Source organism: Rhipicephalus microplus, chromosome 5 (genome assembly GCF_043290135.1).
Source record: "Rhipicephalus microplus isolate Deutch F79 chromosome 5, USDA_Rmic, whole genome shotgun sequence".
Taxonomy (NCBI): Eukaryota; Metazoa; Arthropoda; class Arachnida; order Ixodida; family Ixodidae; genus Rhipicephalus; species Rhipicephalus microplus.
In genome coordinates, this window is record NC_134704.1 from 33,278,742 (window position 1) to 33,289,721 (window position 10,980).

The following is a 10,980-nucleotide window of genomic DNA, read 5'->3' on the forward strand; positions in this document are numbered from 1 at the left end:
TTTAGTGGTTCTTGTGCCACCATATCATTTGTGGTTTGGGACAAAGCAAGCACCCTCCTCTCCCAAATTTGGTTGGATTATCATTCACCGTAAAGAGGGAGGGGGGGTTTCCTTGGCATTATACGATAATTCCATCAGTATCGTTCACTTATGGACCTGCAAATCAATTTCTGCAAAAAGCTTCTTGAATTTGTCGAGAATAAGCGTAGTCAAAAGATTTGTCATGCGATTGATGAGCCTTTTCAATATTGTCACAATGAGTCTGCTGGAAGCTACACAGGAAGAATTGCACTGGAAAAAAGTTACATTAGCGCTCAATATCACCTTGAGGTGCATGATAAAACATCGCCACATGTTCATTGGCACATGGTGACAACCCATGGCAAGAAGCACGTCTGATCCAAGTGCTGCCCTTGATTCATGTTGGCATTTGTCCAATAGAATGCTATCTGTTTGATGTCAAATAGTAGGCGCTGGCAGTTCCGAAGAAAGTGAGCACAGGCCCTCTGTATGAAAAAAAGGCACCTGAGAAAATAGCAACTTCACAAATCCTCTTCGCTGCATATGACTGCAAGATTTGGCTGAGCTGTTCTACCAGTGTATGCTTTCAACAGGATGTGCTTTACAGTGGAGCTGTCATGCTTGGTGTTGCGCCATTAAATATACAGTGTTGCACGCTTATAATTCAGAAACGGGTTAGTGAGCGTGCGAGTGAAAGGAGGCGCGCTGGGGAGCGAGCGACGAAGTCATTACGAAGGAGGGCGGGACACCGAGTGAAGGAACAAATGGTGGAGGGAAGAAAAAGAGAAGAAAAAAAAAAACACGGCATGCGGTGTGGGCTTGTCGAGTAAAGAGGTGGGCTGTTGCCTCGGCGACAGATTTGCACCGGAGTTCACGTGACTACAGTGTACTAGTGTTGCTAGCGTGGCTCCAACCGCGGGCGACTCAACATGGCACTTGTGATCTTGTCCTTATCAACTGCGCTTAAGTTTCCTGTCTGGAAAATCCTCGTTATTGAGCTTGCTACTGATATCGCCTTTGCTACTTCGTTTGTAAATTTAAAACCTTTTACGGCTTTATGACGCAAGCTTTTGCCTTTTCTGCCAAAGCTCTGTTACGTAAACTTGGTAGGTCTTCGTCATTATTGATCTCCTGGCCACGATTTCATACTTCGTATCACGCACATTGTTCTCCCTATCTCTGTTTCTGGACAAGCTTCCCACGACAACCGAACAGCAAGCTAGGCCTAATCTACGTTGGTTGCATTTTGGTAGCGATCGCGTGCTAAGTTGCAGTTTGGTACGGAATCAACGTGGTCTTCGTGGTCACTGCACTTGTAGTGCTCGAATGGTGAAATCAAACGATTGATGTCTTTCAGTGCGTGCAATTCCAGACGCGATTTGACATAGTTTCTGTGTAATGCTCATAATCGAGGCGGCCTGAGAAGTAGTCGGCAAATTTCTGCGATAGTGCTTTTTTTTGTTAGACCCCCCGCCCTCCTTTTCGCATTCGTTTCATTGTCAACGTATGTCTTTGGACGTTAAATTTTTCTTTAACATTTGGAGTTTTAAGTAGTTGTAATCACTATGCATCGCATGCTTCAATTCTCAGCCTCAAAAACGGCGTTATTCTATGAGCTTTGGCACCAAAACAGTCTAATGGAGGCCGATCAAGAGCAGCATGCTCAAAGCTTCTGAACTACAGGTGCGACCAGCGCGCGCACTGTCTTCTACAGTGCGTGTGGTTGTCATTGCCACAACTGCTATGTACGAAATTGCAGTCGTTCAATACGATCATGTGTAGCGATGACGTTACTGACGGAACTCCAAAAGCATGCGCGTGGCCAACGCTCGACCAGTCAAAGCAACTCTGCTTTCCCCAAACTCTGTGGACGAAACCGTGGTAGTTGCGATCATAGATAGCACAAAAGGACTTAGTTTTGAATGCATGTGGATTGAAAACAAAACTACTGTTTGCCGCGACCGCCGCGCACAAAACCACGATCGCGGTGATGCAATAGCAATCCACGAGCTCTGAGTGTACGTGGTTGACGCAGTGGTAGATTAAGGGCAATAAAGGCGTAAAAAAGGCTAGAAGCGTTATGGTGTTCATGTCGAAAGAATGTAGTAGCGAGCAAAGCTAAAGCTTTGACCAGCGCTTTCGCAGCAGCCAGCTGTGCCGTCCTGTCCGTTCGCATGTGAAGACATATTAAAGTTGTTTTGACGGAAATCAATTTATTTGCTAGCTAGTTGTTTTGATTACACAAAATTTCGGGAGCATTTGCACTCCCCCTTGGAGACTCACCTTGGTGGGAAACCCTACACTCGTGTGTTCGGCCCCTCCAAGCCATTATAAGACCGCAACGCCGGTGTTCGTGCTTGCGCTTTTTCTTTTTCTTTGTTTTATTTTTTTTTCTCTTGGTGCCAAAAATGAGGACTTGTTGTCAGGGTTGCAGCTTGTTGTCAGCATTGCTGTTTTGCTACTGCTTCCCGAGCTCAAGCCTCTGGGGTAGCTTGCTGTCTGCGTTGAGCCGTAGCTTGCTGTGCTGCCACCTCCGGAATAGCAGCTTATTGTTGCTGTTGCCACTTTGCCTTTCGTGGGCAAGAGTAGATTCACAATCATTTTCAACGATGGCAGAAAGACTTTGTGATCTGGAAGGCGCTTACTCTTCATCATCATTGTCATTGCGTATAGTGGGTACCTTGCATGTGTTGTGCCAAAACAAATGACAAGCCTAGACCCTATGGTGCTTTGCCTCTAAAAAAGGTGGCAAGCCTGTTAATTAATAGCGCTGGCCGTGCTTTCTTTCTATCCCCTCCAGGCAGTGCCCCAGGTGATTACATGAGCACAAAAAAAAAAGTGGCATGAGGTTGAGCCAACATTTAATCTGCTACGTGCACATGTCAAGTCGTGTTTTCGTCAGCATCGCCGTCGAAATTGTTGACCAGTGATAAATACAGCATTCTGGAGCTGGGAGTTGCTGCGAATCATTTTCACTTCGAACCTTTGCAGAACCGCGATTTAGAAATGGACGCTTTTCCAAGCAACTATGAGGAGGTTTCTTGGCACGCACACTCGACTGTGCCCGCTGGTAGTATGTCTCAGTTAGCTATATTATAGAATGTTAACGTGCATGGCATTCCAGTATATGCAAAAGGTTTTATGCAAATCTTGAATACCACATGCACATCAACATAAAAGCAGAATGACTTAGGTTTCTACAATAATTCTGTGCTTGCCAGGTTTTTCCTTGCGCTGCCAGATAGCCCCACCTATCTGGCCTCTCACATTTACAGCCACAGTAATCCGATAATATGCCGACGTAGAGAAGTCTATGGATGAACTTAAAATTCTCTAATATAATGCTACCCACGTGTTGCTTGTTAGCAATATAATATTAATCGGTGCCCTACACCATTTCGATAACTTTTGGTCATCTTTGTGTGCACCGTACGTATAGTGAAGCGACCCACACATTCCACTTTTTCCGCACCTCGAACAACACGACTGTAGCTTTAAATGGTTCACTGACATGCTGAATGACGAGCACATGACAGATCATTTGGAGAGGCATGACGACCAGGCTTGAGGAGTGATGACAGCCACTGGAAGTGCGAACATGTTCAGTTGTTAGTGCCTTTGGCGCAATAATACAACACTTCATCATCAGCATCATGACTACTATGTAGTGCATCATCACTCAGGATGGTTTGGGCCATGCCAAACGTGTTATAGTGATGTTTTAGTAGCAGGGTGCTGAATGCCCTGTCGAGCTTCTGTGCGCTGTTTTCCCTTGAAATAAAATAACTTCGAGGTGACGGCCACGAGATTTAGCCAAAAATACTTATGGATGTTGAGCAGTCGATCCACAGACACACCTTGAGCTTAAAATTCTGACAGTGCGCCTTTGAAGACATAACAGTGTGAAAGAAAGGACCACCACACAGTCAAAAATATTACAAAAATGTCACGGAAAACATAGTGTGGGTATACACCAACACTTTTAGGATCTACATCGACATGCGTTCGTCCTCTCTTGTGCTTCAGTTACTGCTCTGAACATGTCCTTTGGTGCACGGTCTACTTGTCACATTCGATTGCTTCTCGCTCCATAATGCATTCTGTTCCCTTTTGGCAGGAACTGTTGGCCGCACCACAAGTGCCTGTGCCCACAGCTAGCCAGCTTCCCAATGGCATGCCCACAGTACTTGGGCAGAGCAAGCTGTTCTCTGTGCCCAATCATTCGGTGCAGGGAGTTCTAGACGGCACCACTTTTCACCAGGCTCAATTGGTTGCAAAAGGTATGCTGTTAACCATTTGCATTGGTGAGGGGCCATGAAATTTTTATATCATCTGTACCACGGTCACTACAAAATACCGCATGAAAGCTACTTAACTGAACGCCCCATACTGTCTGGTCGAACAAACCACAACTTAACAGTCAAGCAGCCGTTTCGTAATCCTAAAATATGTCAACATTCCATTTTTCCACATGCGATATCACTATTGAATAAATTACCTGAAGTAGCAGTTAATGCTAGTACCACAGAGTCACTTGTTCAGTTTTTAAATAACCCCTTGTTTGGCATGTAAAGTTGTGTTTATACCAAACAGCCATGTTGGCAGTTGATGGTCGTGTTCACCTTTTTTATGCATGGTGTGCAATTTACCTCATGTGTTGAATTGTTGTGCGTGCATGTTTTATCACTTTTATAATATTGTGTGTTTGAAATCGTGAAGCAAATATATTTATTAATAATAAATTTTTTTTGCTTGATTGTAATTTATGTATATTTTACCACTTATGTTAGCGACAGTTGTAATTACTATTGTAAGTATTGTTTATGCTTAATGATGTTCCCACCTCCTGCTTGGGCCCGAAAAGGGCCTGCAGTATTTGTAAATAATAATAAAAAAAATAGTGGGTACCTTGCAAGTGTTCTAGAGTTTACTACAAGTTCTAGAAAGATCTCTCTTCCAGCTTTCGCTGGGACTGTGCTGCATGTTCTGCACAGGCCTAGCGTTTCCTCCCTCCTCTAACGAGACATTTTGCGTTGAACAGTTCAGCAGAGATAGAGGTGACTAAGGTGTTTCACATGGCCACAGGGGCACGGAATGGTTCAAGGTCGCACCCTGGTCGCGCCGTGCTGCCCGACACAGCGTCCAGTGTCATGACCGGTTCGACAGCCACATCACTGCCAGCCTCCATGGCGAAACAGCAGCTTTACCAGCAGGTTCTAGCTGGGCAGGTGCAAGCTCAGCTGGTGCCAACCGCCCTGAAGCTTCCCCTGTTGCTCCCGAACGACGAGCGGCGTCACAGGCCACAGCAGCCACATCTAAAGGTGCCTGGTGGATCACTGCCAACGTGAAATATTGCCCAACTGCATCATCAGTGCATTCAGTTTTCTCGTGTGCTTGTGTGAATAGGTGGACAACACGACTCTGCGCGAGAGTGCGCACGATCGGGAGCGAGCTTGCGGATGGCGACACACTTCCCGCGGTAACAGCTCATGGCGAAGGCCTGAAGCAGAGTGCCGGCCAGCAACAACTCAGTGGTACTGCGCATCTTGTGGACCTCCAGATCTGCGTCTGACACCATGCAGCAATTGACAACCTCCATTCAGTTGGCACTGTACCCCGGCCCTTCATCATGTGGTAATTCCAAGGGTGATGGGGGAAGAAAAAAAGTATGTTGTCTGTGCTCTGCAAAAACGGCATGTTGTGGTGTTCACATCTTCGTTTGCCTTGCTATGACCAAATTGAGGGAAATGTGCTAAATTGTGTGTGAGGAAAAATTAAATCAAGTCCTTCGGAGTTGTTTTTTTTAATGGCGTGGCCAATTGTAGCAGGTAGAAACGCTCCACTTGTTAATGAGTTATGTGCATCTTGCTGTTTTTGTTGCGATCATCTTGTGGGATATCACTTGTTTTCAAATGTACGAGCCTATTCAAAGGCCTCTCCTGACATTTAAATTTCATCAGCTACACCTTTCTCGCTCGTTTATTGTGTGTTTGCAACAAAGTAAATCCAGAGAAAAGTTGCACGAGTACACTGTTGCCATGTTGTGAATTTTCTTCACTTTACAAGCTTTTTGTTCTGTTGAACTTGTAGGCCACACTTAATAAATTGTAAGGCTCCTCCTTATTTAGCTTAAGCAAAGCTAGATTGCATTGCTAAAATGACTTTTTTTTGTTCTTTTTTGTTGAGCCTCCTGGTTATTTCATGTTAAAGTGTGCATTCTTAAACCATTGTTTCATGCATATAATGCAATTTGTTACTGTTGCCATGTGTGGGTGGAAATTCTGGTCTGCGTTTAAGAACAAAATCAAATTGAAGTGATAGAAATGAATAGTACGGATCAGTCAATCGAAAACTATCCAGGAGCCTAAATATGAAATGATAATTGTGAGGGTCTGAGCACTAGTGCCTTGAGTGTAATTTTGGGACATGGTTTTTTAGAATGTGTGGCAATTTCCATGAAAGGTTTTTTTTTTTTCTCTGATATTGTGCTTTATGGAAGAGACCAGCAGCGTTCATCACCACTATTCTGTCGTACCTGACTTGGAACAAACAAGTATTCTTAGTAAAAGTTATGCGCCTGCTGCTAGGAGTTTGCGTGCTTTAACAAACGTAGGTTTTTTCATCTGATTTTAGAGCACTGTGTTGGCTTGCTTTTCGGCTCACTCATAGTAGATTCATGTGTCTATGAGCAGCTCCTTTGAGTACTTGTACTGGGAAATCCCAGGAAATAGAGCGGCGAGCGTGAATTTGGCTTACTTTATTCAAGTGCACTTGTAAACATTTAACATGACCTGTTTATTCGCCTAGTGGATAAGTACATTACTGTATTGCGTACAGCAAATAACTGATTCAAGGATGGAGGATGCAGTGCTAATGTTTGTAAGTGGTCTATACGCTGATGTTTCTGTTTATGCAGATTCTGTCATTCTTGTTTAATAACAGGACTTCCTTCATGCCTACTGGTAGTGACGAGCCATGTCCGCACCAATGACAGTTCGTCGACTAATGACTTTGCGTCGTGCTCGCCTAGCCGTGAATACCAATTTGCCACATCCACAGCTAATGATCAAAGCCCGCTGTTTGCAACCAACCCGGCGGCATGCACTTAATTCAGCTTGCATTATGTGTACATTTTCGAAAATGAGGGGAGGGGGAGTAGCAAAGCTAACACAAATACACTTCGAGAGACCACTTGTTGATTGTATATATGTACATAGAAACTTAGCTCAATGGCCCAAGACGTATAATTGGCTAGTCCGTTTTTGTGCAGGAAATCAACAGTGCTTAGAAAGTGCTGTCAACAACTGTTTGCTCATTTTGTTAATTTTCAGACCTTTTCTGCCACACTCCTAACGTTAAAATTTATTTTCTGCCATATGCTCTGCTTGGAGTACAGATGTTCAAGGTCAATCATTCATGCTTCCGCGTTAGATTGCAGCCCCTCTACGTCTTCACAATGTGTGGAAGGAATCATTGGCTCCAAGCACATTAACGTATTTCTACCTCTTGTAAAGGTTACCGTACAATTTTTGAGATGTATAGATGTTATTCATGCATTGCATATTGTAAATTCTGCCTTACAGACTAACAAGCAGTGCTAATGCATGTCCCATTAGGCAGATCGCTACATCTTCTTTCCCTAGGATTCTCAAAGGAACATTGCTGCTGGGAGCGGGAGTGTTGACAGTTTTTGAACTTGCGAGGTTGTTCATAAAAGTTTGTTGTTGTTTGACAGGTCACGTCGCCAAAGACCCGTGTACAAGGTTTATTTTGTAACCTTGCTTGCTTTGCAGGTGCAAATAATGCCAGAAATAGAAAGCTTTGCTTTATTGTGCGTAACTTGTTAAAAAGCTGTAAGGCACTTTCAGGATTTTTTTTTTCTTTCAGAAAGCATACAGTGTGAATCTGCATAATAGGTCATGTGGAGGGATTTATAGCTGTAGTATTTCTAGTAGCTATCTTTCAGTTGGTAATCATCATTGGTACCTGGTTCAGTACACAAATCTGATTGGTGGCCTCGTGAAACATATTTTCAGGGCAGCTTCAGTGTGGTCTTGCACATTGTTTCACTGTGTCTGAAGTCTTTATTTTAGTCTTAGCCGTAATGTTTTAGCATGGTTACAGATGAAAGTGAGCACATGTCCTAAAAGCATTTTCGGCTATGGATAACAGTGGTGTTATTGCAACACATGAAATTGGAAGACCTGCATTGCGTGGGTACTGCGTCGAAGGGGAAATGTTTCATATAGGTACCTAAAACAAGCAATCGGGCATTGCAATACGCAAGAGGGTCGAGCTAAACATCCCTCTGTTGACATTTCTTCATACTTTACGATTTGTGGAGTGGAAACTTGAGATCTACCACACCTGCCCCGGGGAAGCCTCTCTAATAACCTCGCGTACTCATGACAGAGGTAATTACATGTGCCATCCCAGCATAGTTTATCTGGCCTCGTCTGTAAAGTTATGTTTAGACTACTTGCACTATGTACGGATCCTTGATAAGGATCGCAAACGTAAATGCAAGCAACATAATGAGCTTGTTTAGATGTTGTGTTCAGCGTAAATTATATAATGTTTGGGACATAAATGATAGCGGGCCTGCGACTTGCAACTACTGATGAGACCGTTATATACAACCGATGGGCAAAGCAGTTTCGGTTATCACTTTCCGTTTGCAGGGCTTCCGGGTCCCCAGATTTGGCGTCTACATGTGCGTCTTGAAAGCCATGCAGTGGTGTATCTGTGCAGTTGGTTTGCCTAATTAGAGAGCAGACGTGACATGTGTAAATGAGAGCGCACAGCACATTTCCCCTATAGCCCAACCATGGCCAAAAACGTGAAGCTTGCTAGGCTCCGGAAATTGTTGCGAGGACGCAACACACATTCAGAGGGGTGATTGGCGCATTGTAAAAAACCGTACACTCAAGCCTCGTTATAATAAAATTGCATCTTAAACGAAAATAAATTCGTATCTAAAAATTTATTATAAAAATTCATTCCCAACACTATACTTATTGTTCAGCTATTTTTCATTTACTTTATTATAACCAATATTTCTTTTTATCCGGGTTTGTTATCAAGAGGTTTGAGTGTATTGCACCGAAAAGATCAATGTGAATATACGCGATCGCTAGCGACGCAAACGGACAATACAGCCGTTACGTGCTACGACACTTGTGACAGATGCAACTGTAGTCTGAATGCGGCAGTTCTGCACGGTGCCAAACCTGTGGATTCGAGAACAAATTGTCTCAAGAAACAGTATTGAGGGCAAATTGAGGAGTTGAAGAAACAAAAGTTGCAATTGTCATATTCTCGTTAGACAAAGATACAAACCTACCAGTTGACATAAATTTAGACAAACAAATTTGCAAGGAGCTGGCAGAGCTGCACGGTATCTGCATTGGGAAATACACAGACAAAATACCTCTCCTCTTCTGCCATTACAAGTACATCAATTCATCACCCATTATGCATCGTCTTGCCAGTAGAACTTGTATGTTTTTGTTTGAGATGTTAACATTCCAAAGTTTTTCCTCATTATGTAGAGAAGAGAGAGCAGTTTGTTATGAAGAATGCCAAATGTGCATTACCTTGCTATGATCAACAAGGGCCAGCTGCGATTTTTTTTTTCTGTCATTCTGCGTGGTAGCTTTCATAGACATTGGGAACATAGAATGGCATGGCTTGGCTTTGGCTGTTGTTTAAGTTGTGAGCTACTTGCAAAGGGTTGACAGTGAATCTGGGAGAAAGCCTTCTTTCTCTGCCTGTGTCTTAAATATGCGACTGTCATCTGCTATGAACATGCCGATGCGCATTTTTTGTGCCCATGCTGTGATTGCGTGTGTATGGAGAAGAGGTCTCGTTTTTTGTTGTTTTTTACTGTGATACATGTGTGCTGAACAAGGGAGAGAGAGAGAGAAAGCTTGCATTGACGGAATGGTGAGCGCATGTCTCTGACGTGCGGGAAAGGCGAAGCTTTCTCGGAATATTTCTGAACGATGCATAATTTTGTACCACAGAGGAGGAACGGCTCTGCTTTTGATACAAAGCTTGTGAAAAATATATATATAACTGTATTTATTAGGGCTGCTCGACGTTTTTATGCAAGTTTTCAGAAAGGTCGTGATACACAGACTGCCGTGCGCACGAAGCAGGTGAATAATTGCCTTTTTTTTTCTCTACCCCTCTCACGCCGTCTATGATGATGCAGCATTTTTCTAGTCATCATATTAAAAACAGTAGTCTCCAGAAGTCTGTCTAAGTTCCGGGAGGGTGTTGCCCTCCCTAGTGAACTAAGATTGTTTTTTGCTGCTTCTCAAAAAGGCGGCATCATAGTAGGTCTGTGAGAGAAAGTTGACAATGTGTATGCATGTGTGTGTGTGTGTGTGTTGTACATGTGTAAAAAATTGTCCCATTGCATTTAGAGCAAGACAAGCCGCAGCTGTCGGCCTTCCCTGGCTGTGTTTCTGAAAAAAGAATCCTCCCCATCAATTATCGCAGTGTACTTTTTTGTCATTTATTTCAAACAACGAACATCGATCAAGTTCTCTGTCATGTCTAAAAAAAAAGAGGTTTCTGGGTATTTCTCATTTGCTGTTCCTGCCATGAGCATTGTTTTGAAGTTTGGTGTGTAACATACAACACTTTGGTAACACTGACACACAAGGCCTTTTGTATATGCTGTACATATAAATAAAAAGCTATTTATCTATATATATGCCCTCCAAGTAACGTCTTCTGTTAAATTTTTTCTTAGAATTCCTCCCTGCCATCTTGTTTGGATTGGCACACTTCACAGAGAAGCATGTCGAGTATGCTTCTCATCTGAATTCTAAATATTTTGCCATGGCTGTAAGTGCAGTTAGAGGTTAATATTCAGACACATTTGAATATTCAAACAAGGGTGATACGCATTCTTAAGTGCGAAGCATTTCTATGTGAATCAAAAGCACT

The 10,980-nt window shown here is 43.2% G+C and overlaps 1 protein-coding gene across 3 annotated transcripts in view; it reads left to right on the plus strand.

Annotated features, from left to right (window-relative positions):
• LOC119174745 (uncharacterized) overlaps positions 1-10,754 on the plus strand; it is a 29,781-nt gene extending 19,027 nt beyond the window's left edge. For all 3 annotated transcript variants that reach the window (XM_075895170.1, XM_075895169.1, XM_037425785.2), the window contains 2 exons: positions 4,139-4,301; positions 5,107-10,754. In XM_075895170.1, coding sequence (XP_075751285.1) covers positions 4,139-4,301; positions 5,107-5,369 — 426 coding nt within the window. In that variant the 3' untranslated portion in view covers positions 5,370-10,754. The remainder of the gene's footprint in view (positions 1-4,138; positions 4,302-5,106) is intronic.
• Positions 10,755-10,980: the final 226 nt, after the last annotated feature.